Here is a 21,394-nt window from a genome sequence, read left to right on the forward strand (position 1 = left end):
GAAACAAACAATGTATTATTTTTTTCTCCGCCGTCACTCGGAGATTTTCAGGTGAGGGAGGGGGGGAGGGCTCACCGCTCACCGCTCACGAGGTGAACGACACAGCGGAAGTGCTACTGACCGATTCAGTGAACGACTCTTTCGAGTTTCGAGGGGAGTCGGTCATGTGCGCTGAACGACTGAAGCGAGGGGAGTCGGTCATGTGAGCTGAACGATTGACGGGATGTGAGTCGGTCATTCGGGCTGAACGACACCTCCAAGCTGACTCGAGTGTGCTGAAAGCCTCATGTGAATGTCAGGAGCCGGAAGCTGCTGTGCTTAGCAGCTGGCGTTACAGCTACAAGCTGCTTTTAGCAGAAAAAAGACAGAAAGATAAAAAATTCTTAAAATGCAAATGTTGATTTTTTTTTCTGTCACAACCTCAAAGGTAAATGTGAAACATCACAATTGAAACGTCAAAAACGAAAATTTGGAATAGAAAGTAAACAGAAACTGGAACTTACACTTAAATGAATAAATACGAATAAAATAACTATGTGCAAAATGTAAATGAAGGCGTTTCACAAATTATGAATTAGTGCAAATCTCGTAAACAATCTTCCAAAGTAAATGGAAAAGATCCGTTCTGAAGGCACTGATGTTGCCACTATGCACAGTTTGGTTTTCATAACCTCCACTGTGTTTTTGAACACTGGGGCACCAGATCTCCACCACACAAGAAGGTCGGCCGTTCGGGGAAGGAGTTGCTCAGATAGGAAACCTTTCACTTCCAGCATTTTGATTTTCTTCTCACAACTCTCAAAAATAGTTTTAATTCTATTAATAAATAACGTGATTTATAAAGGGTGAAACTAATTATAGGGGACAGCATTGAAGGCAACAAAGTCGTATTTTTAACATAATTTATTGTGTATTTATTTCTTCAAGCTTTGTGAAACAAACAATGTATTTTTTTTTCTTCTCCGCTGTCACTCAGAAACTTTCTGAGCGGAGCGCCGCTGCAGATTTTCAGGTGAGGGAGGGGGGGAGGGCTCACCGCTCACCGCTCATGAGGTGAACGATACAGCGGAAGTGCTACTGACCGATTCAGTGAACGACTCTTTCGAGTTTCGAGGGGAGTCGGTCATGTGCGCTGAACGATTGAAGGGAGGTGAGTCGTTCATGTGAGCTGAACGATTGGAGCGAGCTGACTCGGGCATGTGAGCTGAACGATTGAGGGAAGGTGAGTCGGTCATTCGCGCTGAACGACACCGACAAGCTGACTCGAGTGTGCTGAAACTGCCGCACGTAAATGTCAGGAGCCGGAAGCTGCTGTGCTTAGCGGCCCAGCTACAAGGAGGCTGTAGCAAAAATGACTCAGTGAACGAGTTAATGAACGTGAAAACTCGTGAGTCACCGTTCAGTAAAGTGACTCGCGGGTTTTGAACGATTCGTTCAAATTTGATCATCACTACAGTAAATGAAGCTGGGACCTCCAGTCCAATACTATACAGGCCTCACCTACTGTGAGAAACATCTGGCACACTGTCAGCACATAGCAGAGATGACTGAGGTCTTATCCAAACATCAAAACCGTGTTTTCACCTTGCAGGCCTTCCTGTAGGTGAGCTCCACTCCTCTTTCTAGGCTGCATTCAGATACTGTGCGTGTGTGCTTGTGTGTCTGAATATGGAGACTCTAACCTTTTTGAGATCAGGTGGAATTTGAAGCTTGTTCCAAGTTTGAAAATATGAATGGACAGATCTGCTACATATTACTGTCAGTGGTGTTTAGAAGCAGTGAGTAGCATTGTGATCTGGAGACATCCATTCATCCATCCATGGCCTAAACCTCTTTATTGGAGAAAAGGTTGCGCAGTGATGGAGCCGATCGCAGCTGAATATGGTTGAAGGTAGATTACACCTTGGACAAGTCGCCAGTCCATCACCAGGCAATCACAGCGACACAGACAACCACACACACTCGCATTCACACCCTTGGGCTATTTTGAGGGACCAGTTAATCTCAGAAAACAGCCACAATAAGCTTTTGTTGAGCGAGCAGTTGAGCCAAGACAGAGTGGCTGAGAAAACCTTAATCAACAACAGCAACAACAAATAAAGACTTTCTAGGCTTCACAGTGACGGATCATTAGACACATAACGAACACGGTAGTGTTGTTAGTCAATGTGTGTGTTTCTCCCTTGAACCCTCTTTGCAAAGGATTCCTCTACCCGGGTGCACTGTCCGAACATGCAGTTTTTTTTCCCCAAATCCGTTCACACCCTCAAACCATTAAAAACCAAGCACATGGAGGAGAGTAGTCAGTAGCTTGAAGAATTTAAAGGGATAAAAGCACTGTGGTAGGTTGGAATTTTGCTCAGTTTTGCTTTGGAGACAAAAATCAATAGCTGATGTGTCATAGCTTTGTTGAAAGACTGATTAGAGCTGAAACACTTTGTCCAGGACAAGAAAAGATTGCCTCCCATAATTATCTAGGTGTGGCAGGGATGACTGTACAGAAGGCAGCATTTCCCCGCTGTCTGCTCAGTTTCAGCGAGTTCAATTGCTTTCAGAATGCATGACAACCTACAGTGGGTCAAAATATTCCACTTTGTGCCTTTCATCGTAGAAAAAACATCTTAAAAATGTATTACAGGCAATTCCACAAAGGCTGCTACAGTATGACTTGCCACAGCTCTTACAGTGTGTTGCATCACAGTTATTCACTCCCTGAATGAACGCTCCCTACTCTCCCATGCCTCCGCAGTAAGCGCTGCAGTCTGTCTCATTTCACAACCTCTGATGCATACAGATGCCATTCACCAGCTGCAGGAGCCCGGCGAGGTTATGTCCCATTCATCACACTCAGTCCGCTGCTTGTTGGAGGAAGACTTAATGCTCGCTTTCAGATAAAAAAAACCAAACAAAAACAAAGACATGATAACTCTTCTTGAAGAAGGATATACCCTTATTCTACTTTAGGGCAAACACGAGTTTATCCTTCTTTGATAATCATTTGAATTACTGACTCATCAGTTGCTTTTTCAAGCACAGTGCCGAGCTGGGTGTGGTCAGAAAGGTTCCCTTTTATGTCTTTGAAACGTGAGTGTGTATGGTTGGATTTGATGTGCGTGCATGTAATTGTAGCTGTTTTATTGATGTCATGAGGACATGGACTAATCACACACTCACATTGTTCGGTAGGTTATGCCTCATTTGGGAAGTCAGAACATGAAATGTGGTTTGATTAGGTTTAAGGCTGGTTTAATTCTTGTCTGTCTGTCTGTCTGTCTGTCTGTCTGTCTGTCTGTCTGTCTGTTGAGCTGACATAAATTGATGCCTTTTGATATATCAAGTTACAGTTTTATACACAAAAAAAACAACACTGGTTTGTTGCTACTTAAAAAGATGTGTCAAAACATAGTATGTAAGGTTTTTTTTCAAAGCATTTCTATGGTTTTAAATGTTGTCATTTCTGACAACAAACCACTTCAGAGTGAAGCATGCAGAGCATCAGCTGTTTTCAGCCATATACTTACAAGTCACTTACCTGCCCAAGCTGTGCACATCAGTCTCCTGCTAATCTTTTTTCATTCATAAACATGGAATATTATTGTACCCATATTAGTGAGATATTATCGTTCATCCATCCAAGCTGCTTTATTCATTTTCAGCCAGTGACATATTTTTAGACTAGGAGAAAACCGAGAGAAGTCCGCTCTACCGGCTGAGTCACAGTCGATGTTTTACTGTTTTTGAATCCTAAGTGTTTTCTATTTGTGACGACAGAGTTGATTTTTCATTCTCGTTCAAACATGTCAGGTTCCAACAGCTCCGTGAAGTTAGGAGAAATGTGCCATCCCACATCCCTTTAAAATAAAGGCTTCCTGTCTTACTCTTACGCAAATAAATATTATTACCTGTGTACTGTCAGTTATTATCTCTGTGTAGTCCAGGTGTGTAACATGTTTTCGAACACAGGTATGTTCTTCAGTTGGGTGACTGAGCAACATTCAAATTGTCTTATCACCTTTTTACTGTTTAAATAGAATATTGAAACGACAGTTGGAATCCTTTGCTAAAATTGTTTTATTGAATTGACTTTAATAATTTAGATATGAAGTTTGTGACTCTCTGCATGGACCGCTAAATGAATTTAGACAGTGACAAAACTATGTACACCAACACTTAAAAGATTTGAGCCGGGCCAGAGTCACCGAAAAGCACAAAGATATAAATCTGCTAATAAGAAATGTCTGTGTGTTAAAGCTATTGAGTAAATATTCTAATTGTTATAAATATCTGTGCTGCATACCATATAAATATTCTATGACTAAACTCTCATAACACCTCTGTATCGTACAGTTTTGTACCTGAGCATTTAGTTGAAGCTTGCTGATTCATAGTGCAGTAAATTCTCTGCATCAAATTGTGGTGGCCATCCATCCAGTAGCTGTTGGGGCATTTCTCTCTGAGTCGACGAACTCCTTGTGTCAGCATAATTGACAGAGTTACTTTCTTCAGCTCAGGTTTTTTCTTTTTTCTTCTTGTGACTGTTTTTCAGAGCAAGGACATTGGGATCCAGATGCACGAAGAGCTGGTGAAGGTGACAAATGAACTCTACACTGTAAGTAATGGGGTGTGTCTCCTGCAGATTGATCTTTCACCTCTGGTCTCATCACAGAGATCATCCACAGTAATATTTTCTCTCTCTCTCTCTATTTTTGACATTTTACTTTATTTTATCTTTTTGTTTTATTATCTTTCACTCTTGCTTCCACTCCTGTCTTTTTACCATTTATCACCCTACCTTAACTTTCTTATTTATTTGTTGGTTTTGAATGTTTGTACTGATCTTGCGTTTAGTTCTGATTTGAAAGTGTTTTTTTGTTTGTTTTTTTATAAAAAAAAAAAAAATCTTTGTTTCTTTGTTTTGACCACTCTGGTGGTGTTGAAAGTTACAAGAACCAGCAGCAGGTCTGGACTCTGTCCTTATCATATACATATCCATCAGTTTATCGCCACGTTCTCAGCAAAAGCCCAATCAAACTGCTCTGCGTGAGGCTCCCGAGTACTTTCTGCAAAAACATCGTCAGTTTATGTTCCTATCAGAACTTTGTTTCTTTGTTCTTGATTTACTGTGCAGCCAAGTTGGAAAGGTCTTCAGTTTTCGATTTGCAATTCACTGAGTAAATGTCTCAGTTTAGAAAGACAGCCCTGTGATTAATCCTCCAGTAATCTCTGTCATTTATTTCATACTTGTTCAGTACAAACGGCTTGATGATGATTGATGATGGCAAGTGAGTCAGGTTGGTGTCGTTGATGAAAAAAAAAGTCACATTTCTCTCTAAATGGGGCAACTTAAATCACTCTCTCATGGCTCCTTGAGCTCTGTTCCCGATTCAGAGTTCACTGCTGCAAAGTATCTCCCTGCATACACATAAACTGCATAAACTGTAGAAATGTTTTGTCATAATTCAGCAGGTTTGTTCCTGTTTAGTGTGTTTGTTGTTTGTGATATCTTAACCGGTTTGTATTCGGTATAAAGCTGCTGTAATAGCCCTGCTGGTACACCATGTTGTTTTGATATTCGTTGAGCAGTTTACCTCAGAATTGTTTGCGAAACGCATGTAGCCCTTTTTTTTTTTTTTCATCAAAAGCACCTCTCAGGCATCCTGCAGCTGCTTCCCATATGTTTTAATATAAAGAGGTAACATTGAATGGTATTAATGATTGATGTATCCTGTTGTGCATTTTAGCTATAATAGGACGGCCTTGTCCCCAAAAGATTTCATAGCATTAATATTTCATTGTGTTTATGACTACAATTTGGATTAGATGGACACCCTTTTGACAGTTGTGGTTATCAGAAATCAACATAACTAGAGCTAATTAACTAATCATCTTAATGAATACAGCATGTCACCCCTGATGACCAATTAAGTCTTGATTCTTTGATTGATATTTGACCTGGATTTTAAACCCAGTTACAGCAGGAAGGACCTCCAGAATATAAACTATCCAAGTCTACAGATTAAGTTGCAATGACTTACTGTGGGTAGCCATGTTAAAAACAGCAGCAGAATACACTTGTATTAGCATTAACACAAGGCAGCTTGATTTCCAGAGCCATTTGATGGAAGTCATAACAGTAATGAGAACACAGTGTTGGTGCTGTAGTATTACTCTCGCTCAAGCTCGTATCAAGAGTTTCCAAAAATCTGGATGAACTTCAAGCAACTTCAGCAATCGTCTACCCTTGAGGTGAAACCAAAGAGATGGCAGGCCTTCGTTTTATGACATTCATCTGGGATGGGAGTAGAAGCACCAAAGGGCAGAGCTGGAAACATGCCCTGATTGAGCCATCTGTAGAATGGGACCCAACAGACAGTGTTATTTATGGGCAGCATATGATTATCTCAAATGTATATATGTTGATCATATTCAGACACATTTATATGGTCAAACACTTCGAAGCAAGTCACCACAACTGCTATATTCTATGCTCTTTAGAATCAGTGAAAGTGCATTTATTCTCCAGTTTCTGGCCTTCCAGCTATGTTTCAGTCTGGCTTCAAGAGTGAGTGTATTTCAGAATCACTGTTGCATATGTTTTACTACATAGTCATTCACCCCTTTGAGACCCTTTGAGAGTAATACAGCTCGCATGGTTCAAATTTTGGTGTTTCAACTATTTCAACTGCAATCTGGCATTAAATGTCTATATGTTGGTTTGCTTCTTTAGGCTTGATTCATTGTGCGTGTGAGAAGGATTGTCGGTGTTGTGTGAGGTGAAGAATTGAAGGCTCCCAACAACACAAATAGAGCTCTTATGAAATGATAAATTTGAGGCTAAACCATGTTCAATAATTGTTTTTCTCACTGTATCTACATATCACATAGTTCTCTGTACTTCCAGGGTGTCACACCATCACTGTGCCTTCACGAGGTGTCCTGTCTTCCTCTTATGACTTTGCATTTCCTTGCCAATATTATAATGCCTCTATTTTAGTTTTATCTGTAATGTTGCACCTGTATACATATTTACTGTAAAGTACGTGTTAGTGTATCTAACTGTGATCAAATGCTATAAAATGCACTTTTATTCTTTTTCTTTTCTTTTTTTAAGGCGTTCGCTATACTGTGTCATACATTTGGAGGGCTGTGTAAATTAAGAATTTTCCCGGACATGCCTAATCCTCGTGACCGGGTAGCAATAGTCAGTAAAAAAAACAAAAACATTGTGTTACATAGCTGTGATCCTTGTTTGTGTTTCTTTGTACTGAAGTAGCAGAATCAATCATGTGGCCACGTGGTGGTTGCCTTGTGGTATTTTCCAACACTTTTCTCTGGCTGCCAACAACACAAAGTTTGCTGAAGAAAACTGTGAAATACTGTTTGGATGTCTGGCAGCTTGGAGAGAGGTGAGGCGAGGATGTGGGTTCTTCAAATATTGTTTAAAGGATGATGCTACACTAGAAGTATCGATGGGAGTGAGAGTGTTATTGTCTGTGGCTTGATAATAATAACAACCCTAAAATGAGAACGAGTGTCCGGTGTCAGGCGGGCGCTTGCTGATGTTGCATGCACCGACACGTTTGTGCCTCCACGTGAGTTAATTTCCTGCCATACCGACCTAATATCCTCACAGGGATCAATAAAGCTTTAGCTTATCTTATCCTTCTGATCTTCCAATGTTGTGTCTGATGTCTGCTCTTCAGTCTCACTCACAGCTATTCATTTTGTTTTCCAATAACAACAACACTAGTTCTGAACCTCTGTCTCTTTAGTCATTCATTGTTTACTTGAAGCCATGTTTAACAACACCATAACAATTCAGTCATGACATCGCCAAGTCACAAAAATCATTCTTTTTAAAATTCATTATTTGGACACAATATTTTTTTTGAATGTTTTTCTGAAGCATAAGCATTATATGCCACTACCAAATGTTTTTCTTTTCTCTATATGTTAGTCAAAAGGGAAAACATTTGAGTTGAAATAGGGATAGTACATACTTTAGATCCAAAAATAATCACCACCATAGCAAAAATCTATGTTTTTATGTGATCTAAACATCAGCTGTTCTCCTGCTGTGTCTGTCACCACCCTGAAGACTGTGCAGAAGCGTGATATAGCCCTGGGCTGTTGTCAAAGGACTCTAACTATGCACACACCTCTTGTAGACACAGCTAAAGCTGGCTCTTCTTACAAATTATTCTGTCTTTAGCTGCAGGTCCTGTAGTCAGATGGTTTAACGGTAGCCAGCAATTTAGAGTATTTTCAGATGAATGTAAAAACAGTTTGACAGGCTGCAGAGGGACAGTGGGTTAGCTTTTTTTTTGCTGTTGTCCCTGAGTAGCTCCATTGCAGTCACTCCGAGAATACACCATTCTGCCTTTTCTTCGATATATTCCTTTTGTGTCCAGGTGTTCTTAGTCACTATTCTTGAAATGTATGCGTTACTGGGAAATAAGTAGTACCTATTCCAGCCGAGACAGGGGACGATGGCATCAATGATTAATAATGACCTTCGAGGGTTGGAGCTCACTGGAGGGTTGTGCAAGTGACCCAAACATGTGATTTTGCCCAGTAGCAAAATCCTATAGGAACCCTACTGTTTTAGTGCAGCATCCAGCAAGCATACCAAGCTTGATCACAGGAAACAAATAAATTACTGTTTATGTCGACTGTCTAACATCCTGAAGTGTTCATGGATCATCATTAATGCTTGAAATGTTTGAAGATGGAGCTCACATCTGGCCGTTTCTTTATGAGGCTAAAGAGTGGGCCTCTATGAGTAGAGACTCTCGACGAGCATCTGTGACGAGTTAAAGGAGACGAAGGTTGCTTCTGTCGTGTCATACGATGGCTTTTTTGTCACTGCTGTCTTGTCATCACTGTGTTGTACAAGGGGTGGAGGGTGCTGTGGTTTGGGTGCTTAAGTAAAGATCAAAGTGAAGAGGCAACTGCAACGGAAACGGAAAACAAAGCTGTCACTTCGCTTCACAGAGAGGCCAGAATGAACGAGCAGGAGGTAATGAAGAGTTACTGTTGAAATGATGTTCAAGGGCAGGAAAATTGCAGTGACGAGGGTCAGAGGGAGCACGTGGGGAATTTGACAGCCGTGAATAAACCACATGCAGTCCTAGATCTACTTAAAATCTTCCACATGTAGTGACATCTGTGTTACTGCTGTGCTGACGGACCAATCGGATCGTCCAGACTTTCATGAAAACAAAACTAAACAACTCCATTTGAGACCAAGAGCTTTTGTGTTTTTCTTGCTGTGGCTGCAATAATATAATAATATTTTTTTACATTTCGTTCCGCAAGACACTCCTGCCACACCTGATGTTCTGATGTAATGTATTGGATAAAAGTGTTTGTCTGATGAATTGTGAATAAACAAGAAATTATTGATGTTTGGGGCAGAGATGTCACATAATGTTCACAGAGGGTTATAACTCATCATGCATGCTTTGCACAGCCTGATGATTAAGGAGAGCTACAGACGGGAAACACTTTAACCTTTCAGTTCAGGATTGTGATCCTAACCCTAAACCTCTGGCTTGGAAATGCTTTTTGAGTTTTTTTCACATTTTAATTCATGTAATGCCACTTTGTAGTGTGGTGGATTGCATCATAGGCTCACTGTGAAAAGCCCATGATTTGTTTCCGGGTCTTTCTGTGTGGACATGGGAGCTGTGTTTTGTTCTTATCATGTGTGGTTTGAAAGCCTGTCCAGGATATACCCTGCTTTTTCCCAGAGTTGGTATAACTTTCCTCTCCCCACGACTCATAGTTAATTGAAGTGTTTATGAGTAATATTATATCATCTTCTTCTTGTAGGTGATGAAAACATACCACATGTACCACACTGAGAGCATCAGTGCGGAGAGCAAGCTAAAAGATGCTGAGAAGCAGGAGGAAAAGCAGTTCAGCAAGTCTGGTGATCTCAATGTAAACCTCCTGCGCCACGAGGACCGCCAGCCGAGACGCAGCTCTGTCAGGAAAATAGAAAAGATGAAAGAGAAGGTGAGTGTATCCAAGACTGGGAGTGTTCTTTTTGTTCACAAGCACACACTTGAGCTATGTTCAACATGAGTAAACCCTGAGATTTCAGTTGAGTAATCAGCTTCAGTGAACTATTAAGAGGCTTCTCATCAGTGCTGAATGTTTTATCAACACAATTCTATAAACAGAGAATATATATTCTGGGTTCGCTTGGAAAGTGTGACATAGGAAAGATAGAAACAAACAGAACTATAATGTCAGAAACTCCCAAGAGTTCCTGCAGCCAGACGCGTACTGAGCATACTGCATGCAGTACTCCTGGCCAACAAGTCGACTCCATTTCCGTCTTATGCAGATTCCCAGTTTATGAAAAATCTTCCTGCCAGCAGCATCAGACCTGTGGTCTCTGAAGCACACTGTACTTCAGATGATCGCATACATTTTTTCTATTCTGGAATCTTCTCTGGAAATGTTTCATGCAAATGAAACTTGCGTTATATCTCAGGTGCAGGAAATCTAAAGACCGTCTGTACAGCAGTGTTTCCCCCACCGCAGGCTGGAAGTTGAAGCTTAGCTTGGGAGGCACACATTTTATTTATAACACAGCATGGTGATGAATATTTGTGTTTCCCCCCGTGCCTTGCTTCTAAGCGTTTGTCTCAATGCTCTGCCTGCAAACAGGTTGGAGGAAAAACATGAAGGAGTGGAAGTTAATCTGTTTTTCTCAAATGCACTGCTCAAATTTGCATCATAATGGCTTTGTAAAATTGGAAATAAAATGGCCGTTTATAGCAAAATGTGCAAACAATTCCAATAATTGTGAAGAGTTAATGCATTATAAGTATGGTGCTTTGTTTGCATTTCAAACAGCAGTAATGCTTGCATCTGTACCACTGTGTTACAAAAGTGGCAATTTGTTTTGGGACAAGGTTGAATATATTGCATTGTTTTTTTCAGTGCACAAGGTCACTTTGATATTTCTTCATTTGCCAAGTCAGTATAGCTCATATTTGACTGAACAGGTGACTTACAGGCTCACTGAACATTAACTATGTTGGTGAAACTTGAAGTAACCTTTGGTTGGCCTCAGTGAAATAGATTAGAATAACAATGGCACTGTGATGCCTCCAGAATAAATCTGGAGCTGGACCTATGTCTTGTTTTCCCTAGGCCCTGTTTACACGACAACAGGAATGAGTGTAACTGCAAAACTTTTGTCACCTGCCAAGCTTAAAGAATAGATGCAAGGGCTGTGTTTGGCTTTGCCGGAGCCTTCGTAAAAGTATTACCACAAACAATCACGCAAGTGTCTTTGGCTGAGCAGAGCTTTATTGTCCGAGTGTTGTCACATAATAAACATTATAAATGCATGTAATATGCAATGTGTTTACATCTTTGCTTGGGTTTTATAAAATGACTTGAAATGATTTTTGTTGTTGTTGTTGCTTTTTTTAATGACCCTGAATGTAAAAAAACAAAAACAAAAAACATTTCCTAGTAAATGTAACCCTTCTGATATTATACCTGAAAAGACAATTTTAAGTCTAGGAATTACTTAACTTAGGCTGCTGAACAAGGCGAAGTGACTGCTGGTTCCAGCTGCATAGTTTCACAGATTTGTTTGCAAGAAAGCAAATCATCTCTCAAAATCGCAACACATTTTCTACAAGTAGCAATGCTAAGATTTTGAAAACCTCAAGTTGCATATTATTAACAAAATGCACGCCTGCTTGTGGAACTTCATACATTAGTATCAGGGTAGCTTCTCTGGAGACTGTCTCTCTCTAAACTTTCAGCATCATCTCTACCTGTGAAATAATCCCAGAGCTGCAGCTGCCTGAGCACACACTCAACCCCCGCGACTGCTTGATTTTCCTGCACTGATGGGTTTTCCTTTGTCTGCTCTGTCTCTTCTCTCCTCCCCAGAGGCAAGCCAAGTATTCAGAGAATAAGCTCAAATGCACAAAAGCCCGGAATGACTATTTGCTGAACCTGGCAGCTACGAATGCAGTGGTGGCAAAATATTACATCCATGACGTCTCTGATATGATTGATGTAAGTATGCACACGGCACATGTGTTTGTGTACATGTCTCAGCTGGGATTTCTGATGTTGATTTAACTCCACGGCACTGTCACTTTTCTCACCATCTGTTCCTGTATCTCGCCTGCTCTCAGCCTGTTAGCTGCTTGTTTTCATGATGCTTCATCGGCCCCACTGAATGCATTTGCTTTGCCTTTCTTCATCAATGATTTCTACTAACAAACTTAACACTGATAACACTGACTGCATTTTGCCATAAACATTGCTTCTGCAATGAACCTCTGAGTTATGGAAGGTTTGTTTTCACTAATGACTTTATGAGACTCCCTCACTTTCTAAAGACACACACACGCACGCACAATTTATTTTATTCGTTCAAACAGCTTTAAGTGTAAATTTCAATTTGATTTATTTAAAGAACCAAATGTATCGGCAGGAATTTGATTCACTTTTTAATCTGTATAATGGTATATGCTTATTTCGCCTCTCAGCGAGAAGGTCGTGGGTTCAAGTGCAGCCTCGTACTTTCTGTATGGAGTTTGCATGTTCTCCCCCTGTCTGGATAGGTTTCCTCCGGGTACTCCAGTTTTCTCCTACATCCAAAAACATGCATGTGAGGTCAATTGGTGATGCTAAATTGCCCCTTTGTGTGAATGTGAGTGTGCAGTTGTCTGTTTATGCATGTGTACCCTGTGACAGACTGGCGACCTGTTCAGGGTGTATCCTGCCTTCGCCCAAGCTGGGATCGGCTTGAGCACCCCAAGACCCTGAACAGGATAAGTGGGATAGAGGATGGATGGATGGACGAACAATGTTATATTGATACAAAGTAACAAAAAATTTAATTAAGCCATGCTGAAGGATGTTTATTAAACCACTGATGGTTGGAAGTCAGCTGGTGAGCAGAGGCTCTCTTCATGCAAGCATGACTGTAATTAATGTGGTTGGCAATGGTCTCTCAGCCTCGGGTGACCTGCTACCAGTCACCTCCTCCCCCCAAAAATAGACAAAGATGAATATCCTGCTTTAGACATTTTTTTTTTTAGCACAACACGCTACTGTCATTATACATTTGCACACATGTAACTTCTGCTTCACTGTCTTGTATTGTTTTCATTGTGCTGTCATTGTCATTTGGCGCTTCATTGTCCATTTTGTTTCTTCTTTGTTGTGTTCTGCCAGATTCACTATTGTGTGATATACACATATCCAACACAAGAAGAAACACTCTTTGAACCTCTTTTTTTCTCAGTTCCCCCTAAATATTATTTTTTGGAGTTATTTCCTTATTTTTTTAAGGTTTCAGGACTAATGCATTGCACATTTTTATATGCAATGCCATATACCTATTCTCTAGGGCTTTACACATTTTGTTTTGTGTGTTGGTTGTGTATTGGGTCTGTTATATATCATTGTAAAATATTTTTGGATTGCTTTGTTGTAAAATTTTATATTGATTTTGTCTCTGTGAAGCTTCACCATTTAGACAGTTAATGGTGCAAAGTATGGGGGAACGCAGCGAATCGAGGGCTTTTACTTAAACATTAAGGTTGATTTTTTTTTTTGACATTGTATTAGCATATGGCTGAGTTGTCACATTTCTGCTTGAGGCCAGACCACCACATGGCACCACAATAGCCATGTTCATAGATGTACTTTTTCCAGGTCAGTCATAATAATACATTAATTAATTTATTAATGCTATGAACTTAACTTGTGTGTAACCCTTTGGGATTTAGTGCGATGACTAGTTATTCTTGCTCCTGTCCTGGACAGATTTTGTAGAGAATGGAAACTGAGAGGTTCATGTTTACCGAGCTGTAGAGAGAAGAATTGTGGATGTCTGCCACATGCAGGCAGAAGGAGGAGAAGCTATGTTTGCCATGTCAGGGAATTAACTCATCATGCATTCAACTGGACATTTACACAGGAAGGAAGTGAGCTTTGTCAGCCAGTGTCATGAACTTGAGCATGTAATATATAACAACCTGTTCATTTTATTCGCTTTTCTTTGGGGAAATTATGATATTTGAGTTGAATCTGTGGTGTGAGCCTGTATTGTATAAGTATTGTCTCCTCCTATTGTAAAATAAGATTTGCAGAAAGCACAAATATATATAATGAGATATTCAACTCACTGTAACTGAGTAGTGACCTACAGTGGTTCTTTTAGCTACAAAAGGATGAGGATTTCCTCCAATCTCAGGTTTCACAGTGATGTTCTGGAAAAACAAACAAAGACAGTAACTTTGAACTGTGAAAAACTGATTTGGACAGCTTTAAAGCAAACAAAGCCTCTGGCCCCCGCTGTGTCCTCTGGTGCTTTTACACAAGTGCCTTAGACCACAGGTTGGAAAACACTGGCCTGAAGAGTATGGGAAAGGTTTTTGTTTAACAGTGTCTTGTTGCTGTCAGTAATGCCATATTAGATGAAATATGTTATGAATTGTTGCTGGTAAAAATGTGTTAACATTTTTTAATATATGATTATCAAATTATAAAATGTGTAAAATCTAAAGAGAATAGTTAAAACCAAAAGGTAATCCACACTTGGTCTTCAGCTTGCTCGATCTTCTTTTCATTAAGCCTAATGCTACAGAAATTTAAATATATTAAAACTAAACTGCTTTCATTAAGTTTGCTTGTTTAAAAGAGGCCGACACCCCTCAGTCATTAGTCTTTAAACAGTGCCACAAGGCTCAAAGTATTCAAATAACTTTCCCAGCGCTAAAGACAGGTAAAGAGTGCTAAGAAGCATTTACTTAGTGATATACACTGCTGTCAGTTGCCTGAAGCTCCCTCTGAAGCATCTCACTGCCATGCGCTGCCTAATTAGGTTACTTCATACAGCTCTGTGTGATACGACTCTGTAATTATCTCTGGTGTCCTACTGCGCCAGCTCCTGTACTTCTATAAAGCTCTTTCCTATTTTTGAAAGGTAACCTGAAGCGGGTCATAATTTAGAATTAAGTTCAATAAAAAGGTCGTACAGTGCTGGAAGGTGCGCTGAACAATATACTACTTTGCTAATTTTCTGTCCGTTCATCTTCCACAGAATGTCAGAATGTGTGAGGATGACCCCACCTTATAGAGTAGAGCCGCCAAATGAATGAAATAATTTTATTGTGTCTAATTGTGTCTAAATTCAGGTATTTAAAAAAAAGTGTTTTAAGGAAATAACACATTTACAATTATTTATTTCCAAGGCATCCCCTGACCCGCCCTCTTTTTTTGTTGTTGCTGCAACTTCACGAATCTCTCTCTTGCCCACAAATGGAGACCTGCCGCAGACTTTGAATATCACTAAAAACCCCAGTGGTTAAATGTCTCGTCGTTTGTTTGAATTCAGAAGTACTCTCTACCTTATTTCAAGAGATTAGATGTCAAAAGTTGAGTCAAAAAGAATTTTGAATTTTACATAGTTACATGAGTTTTAATTGTAGAATATTGGTTGCATTTTCTTTTTTACAGATTTATGACTCCACTTCATATCGCAAGTGTTTATCTTCGTCATATTTTATTTTCACAGTGCTGTGATCTGGGCTACCACGCAAGCTTGGCTCGCACCCTCAGGACCTACTTATCTGCCGAGTACAACTTGGAGACATCGCGCCACGAGGGACTGGATATCATAGAGAATGCTGTGGACAACCTAGACTCCCGCAGTGACAAGCACAAGATCATGGATATGCATAACCAGGTGTTCTGTCCTCCCATGCGCTTTGACTACCTGCCACACATGGGGGATGAGGTAAATACACCGTTATTAAAGAATGATTTTCTACCACAGCAAAGTACCGTTGCCTTGTGCAAAGAAATTTCAAACTTTATTTCCTCCTTTCGAACCATTGTCTTTCCTTCTCCCCCCTCAGGTGTGCCAGGTCAGTGCACAGCAGCCAGTCCAGACTGAACTCCTGATGCGCTACCATCAACTGCAGTCGCGCTTAGCAACACTGAAGATTGAAAATGAGGAGGTAAGGATTTATGATCTGCGTCTGTCCAGCATCATCAGACACCCCCCCCCCCCCCCCCCCAACCCTGTCTCATTTTCCCTTGAGCCATCACACCATCCGAGGGCAAATCACCAAGTAGCAGGGCCACATCACCATCTGTTCTCTTTGCAATTACCCCCCGATGACCCCTTGCTCTGCAGGAGCTGAGCATATATTTAGATTGTCACAATGTCAGTCTTGTTTTCTCTGAAGTCATATGTGAAAATGTCTTTTGAAATGTTTTTTGATGAAGAAAGGGCTTTCTTATTCAGAGCTTCGGTCCAAGAGGCATTGGTTAAAAATAACATAATAGGGCCAATAACTGGGGCCTGTTTGACTTGCAATAACAATGTCTCTGTCCTCTCTACCTGTAATTGTGTATTGAGGTAAATAATGGATGAGCCGCACCAATCCTGAAGATTAACTTTATCAATCTCTGCTTGAAACACAAATCCAGCATCAGTAATTGTATGAACAGCTCTGTCTGATGTATACCCGGTGATATATACCATCTCTGGACTTGAATTTGATGATATGCTGTTATTGGTTTATTTCAGCACAGTCTAATTGTTGTTTTTTCATCAATTTATCAATTTAAATCCATCTATCTTCAGTGTCGATACACTGAACTTGAAGGCAAAAACACAACTCACTTTCAGCTTTGAAAATCTCATCAGTTACTTCAAGTTTTTCCCCCAAAAAAGTCCTTAAACCTCAAGACCAAGTGTAAGATAATGTGCATTATTTGTCATTGTCTTTCCCTTATATACCCTCCGAACTACCCAGGTGAGGAAGACCTTGGACGCTACCATGCAAACTTTGCAGGATATGCTGACAGTGGAGGACTTTGACGTGTCGGATGCCTTTCAACACAGCCGCTCCACTGAATCCATTAAGTCTGTGGCCTCCGAGTCCTACATGAGCAAGCTTAATGTAGCCAAAAGGAGGGCAAACCAGCAGGAGACCGAAATGTTCTACTTCTCTGTAAGTTTATATTAACTTCAGTGGTCCAAATTGTTCATGGATGGTGGCTATAAACTAGTTTTGTGCTGCTTTTCCATATCGAACGCTCAGTCATCATTTGTTCTGAGAGCAGCAATTAAATTAAAAGTGCTACAAATTGCATTTGTGCGGATTCGGGCAACAATGCATTGTTTGATTAGGCTCATGTCACACTGGATTAGACCTGCTGTGGACTCACTGCTCCCTTCCTCTCTCTGTTCAGAAATTCAAGGAGTACCTAAATGGCAGTAACCTCATCATTAAGCTGCAGGCCAAGCATGACCTACTGAAGCAGACACTGGGTGAAGGTGAGGAGCCTTTGATTTGTTTCAGGTGCCTTTTTAATGGTGTGCACATTGACCCAGCATGTCAGCCTGTGATGATGGCTCACAAAATCCTCTCATAGCTCTGTAAAAAAATAGTTGGATTCAGACTTAAGGTAGTGTATGGCTTATTTAATGGGCAACAAGAATTCAGGTAACTGCTAACATGAGGTTTTTTTTTATTCGCTTTCTGCTCAATTCCAATAATTACATTATTATCCAGTCAGTTTCTTTATGGTGTAGACACTGGGAAGCTTTCCATCTCTAGTCTGCAAAAGAAAGGTTTTCCTAGGCTTCCCCTCTTCCCCAGAGGTCCCCTTGTCACCTCAGCCATGAACAGTTTATGCCCAATCAATCAGCTGGACCAAACCGGGGCCCATTCCTGCAGCTGCTCCTGCATCAGTGGTTCATCTAATAGGAAAGGGCATAAGGTGCAGCCAGCTGAGGCTTTGCTCATGCAACCTTTGCATATTTATAGGTTTCACACTTGGGATGTATTCATTGCTTAATCATTTATTTAGTTTTCAGGACCTCACTTTGTCCTTGCGATTCCCTCTGAGCTGTGTGTCAAACAATCACCTGCATGGTGTTATGGTCATAAACACTGACATTATAGTTCAGTGTCCACATTGGAGCAGCTGAGAGAGTGTATGAACAGAGCATATGGCGACTCCAGGTACCACCCATGTTTAATTATTTAGGTCATCAATCAGACCTGAGTCACACTCATTAGCTCTCTCCTTTACACTTGAAATAATGTGTTTGCATGTGTGGTCGTGTGCGAGCACCACAGAGGGAACAAAATGAGAGTGGTGAGCGCCACATGGCGTTTACGTTTTGCTGCATGCATTAATAAAGACATATTGTCAAGCATTGGCAGAAGACGGCATTAGGATGCCTGCCAGACATGTTTACCAAAAATAAAGTGATCAATTTACTTCTTGCAGAAAATTAGATTGCTTTCACTTTCCCTGGTCATACAATAGATGTATTCAGTTAAGCATCAGCTTTCTTAGCTTTGTAGATATGAATGTTTAAGAATGTCAAAGGAGACTTCTCACCCTTGCTTGCAAAACTTTAAATTTTAAGGTTGGTTAACCAAAGGTAGCTTTAGCTCTGTGTCATGATGTAAAGTAATAATGTGCTGCTGTTTCTTCACACCGCTGCTCTGCCAACCTTTTTCTGCTGGAAAGATTTTTTTTTTGAAATGCCTTCTTTATTTCTTGTAATGGTAAGATGTGCTAAACAAATAATGTTGGATACTTTTGTGATTTTGGAAAATAGCACATTTGTACTGTCAGTTCATCAAGACTTGATCTACTTTGAACTGAAACCAACTGTACTGTGTGTGGATGTGTTCTCTTTACTTAAGTTAGTCAAAATATAAACAATGTAGATGTACAATATGTGCAAGTGTAGTTGGAAGCCCCCGAACAAAAGACTCAGTGAGCCAGCAGAGTCATTGTTCAGTGTCACTACTGATAGACCCCCGCCCCCCCTAACCCATCATATAAACAGTGCAGCTGCCACCCCTTTTTCTTTGCTCTGAGGAGGAGGAATACAATCCTACAGGGTTCTCTGTTTCCCCTGAGGTTTCAGTGACGACTGCTCACTGGCTTTGTCCATTGAATGGTGTTAGCACTGCACTATTCATCTCTGCCTCAATAGCCATGTTGTGTCTGATGAAACCATTCCCTGATGCTGGATACTTACTCCAGTCTGTAGAATATGTGCCACAAAGACACTAGTATATGACATGTCTCTGTTGTGTTTTTCTTCCACAGGGGAAAGGGCTGAATGTGGTACAACAAGGTAAGATCACGCTACAGTGAACTGTTTCTTTAATCTGACTTTCGGTCATGATGAGTCTGCTTCTTACACTCATTTGTAGTTTAAGTTTATCTGAATCTACTCCAGATAATAAAAGCTAATATTTTTAATAGTTGCTGGACAATATTTTTTTGAAATATCATCAATTAAAATATCACCACCCTTTATATTGATTCATCCATTCAGTTGCATGCAGTATTACCAGGATGTACACAATTCACTTTTTTTTTTTTTTACGAATTCCACTTGCAGTATGTGAACAATACATTTAACTTCAATTATTAGTGTGTTCCTGTCTTTTAGTGAGTCAGTGTTTTAATGAAGATAAAGACTTTATCCAACTTCATCAATTACAGAGCTGCACTTTGTTTTGTTGCTCTGTTTTAACAATTGTCTCCTTTATTCCAGATTTTTAGCCCTTTTTGGTTCTATAGTTTCACAAAATGTGGTGTTCTTGTTCCCTTTGTCCATCATTCCCAGGCCCCCCACCCTTCCCCCTAAACCACAGAAAATGCGGAAGCCTAGACCGCGCTCCATGTATAACCATAAGCTGTTTAACGGCAATATGGAGACCTTCATCAAGGTACCCTCTAGTGATGGTGGTGTTTGACTGAGCAGCCCCTGTGCAGCAGGAGAGGAAGGCAGCTCAAGCCTTCACTCTCATTCTCTTCCTCACTTTAGCCTTCTGTCCCTCCCTTTTCCAGCTGCCCTTAATCATGATATATCGCCTCTGTTTAACCTCTAATCCTCCTTCCGTCTATGGCTCTGCCGGTGCAGACAGACAGAGCAGTAGTCAGCTGTCTCTTTATTTGCCTCCAGAACAATTTAACATTTCTGGCTTTCTCTGTGAATCCATTCACTCTTTGGATGACTGAGAAGCAGGAGACTGCAGTGCATCTGCTTTGTACCTCACTGCACCCAATCCTCCCGCACTTCTATTTCTTTCCTATCGCCAGCCCCTGTGCTTAGCCATGTTTAACCTCCAGCGGGGTTATTTGTCATTTGAGCTTTTCTAACTTTGTGCCTCTCTGCCCCCTCTTCCTCTGCTTCTCTGTGCTTTGCTGCTTTCTTTCCCAGAGGAAGAAGGAATGCCCGTACCCGCATTCAGGTACCACTGTTAGACAATATTGGATTCAGATGTACTTGCTATTGCTTGCGCTACAGTTGCATGCTATTAATTTTCACAACTCTGGGAATCTGTTTTTTTTTTTTTAACTGTGTTTTGATACTATTCCTGTCCTGTATGTCTGAAATGATTTTGTCCCACAGGCAGGATTTTCACAGTGTGGGAGCCCAAAACCCCAAACTCATTCATCACTTGCTACATCCAAAGAATTGTTTTTAGAACTATGAGATATTATATTTAAATGAAGTTAACATGTTTTTAGAATCCATGGTGGAATTGTGACCATCCCAGATTGAAAATGGGCAATCACAGCAAAGTTTTTGATCTTTGGTCATACAGTGAGAGGAGTTCCTGGACAGCCATCGTTGCGATTGTGTAACCTCAAATACCCTGAGAGAATCTATTGACAGAGTCTCTGGATAGTGTGACTGCTGCAACAAGTTACAGCTACTGACTACTATAGAAATGCAGCAAAAAATCATGTCAATCAACGCAACTGCTGCTTGGCTCTAGATTATAGCTTGCAAATTTCTAAGAGGAAAAACGAAGAACCATAGCCACATTCTTTATCTACTTCCATGCTAAGATTTACTCTTTACATGAGTGCTACCAGTACAACTGTTCAGTAATTTTTTTCTTCTGTTTTTTTTGTTTGGTTTTTTTTGTTTGTTTGTTTTCCTGATTTTCCATTGGGATGATACACATGGGATGTTGCTATACTAGCAAATTGAATTTAGGTCACATTAGCTCATGAACGTATGATTGCTAAGTCACAGTGTAGAGGAGATTTAGGTTTTTACATGTAGTTTGTATCTGTTTCATGTCTGGGCTTGTATGAAAGCTTATGTCATCATTGTAATTAGCCTCCATTACACATACAATAATTTTGGTTTTTAAAAACATGTGCTTTATGGAGCAAAACCATTTGTTTTAATACAATAATAGCTGTGTCTTCCATTCAATTTCTAAATTTTTCCCCCTAAAAAATCAAAAAGGAAAGTATTCTGCTCAAAAGCATCCACCCTCCCAAAGCTCTTTGGTGCCCCCAGAGGACGTTTGCTCCTCACTTTGAAAACCAC

The 21,394-nt window shown here is 40.4% G+C and overlaps 1 protein-coding gene across 1 annotated transcript in view; it reads left to right on the top strand.

Moving 5' to 3' along the window:
- srgap3 (SLIT-ROBO Rho GTPase activating protein 3) overlaps positions 1 to 21,394 on the top strand; it is a gene marked incomplete at both ends in the record, with an annotated part of 52,105 nt that overhangs the window by 22,706 nt on the left and 8,005 nt on the right. Inside the window, 9 exons of the mRNA XM_080494385.1 lie at positions 4,547 to 4,609; positions 9,835 to 10,020; positions 11,926 to 12,054; positions 15,572 to 15,793; positions 15,915 to 16,016; positions 16,821 to 17,018; positions 17,260 to 17,344; positions 19,144 to 19,171; positions 19,670 to 19,772. Coding sequence (XP_080350511.1) covers positions 4,547 to 4,609; positions 9,835 to 10,020; positions 11,926 to 12,054; positions 15,572 to 15,793; positions 15,915 to 16,016; positions 16,821 to 17,018; positions 17,260 to 17,344; positions 19,144 to 19,171; positions 19,670 to 19,772 — 1,116 coding nt within the window. The remainder of the gene's footprint in view (positions 1 to 4,546; positions 4,610 to 9,834; positions 10,021 to 11,925; positions 12,055 to 15,571; positions 15,794 to 15,914; positions 16,017 to 16,820; positions 17,019 to 17,259; positions 17,345 to 19,143; positions 19,172 to 19,669; positions 19,773 to 21,394) is intronic.

The sequence above is a fragment of the Blennius ocellaris genome (genome assembly GCF_963422515.1).
Source record: "Blennius ocellaris genome assembly, chromosome: 4".
In the NCBI taxonomy this organism is placed as follows: Eukaryota; Metazoa; Chordata; class Actinopteri; order Blenniiformes; family Blenniidae; genus Blennius; species Blennius ocellaris.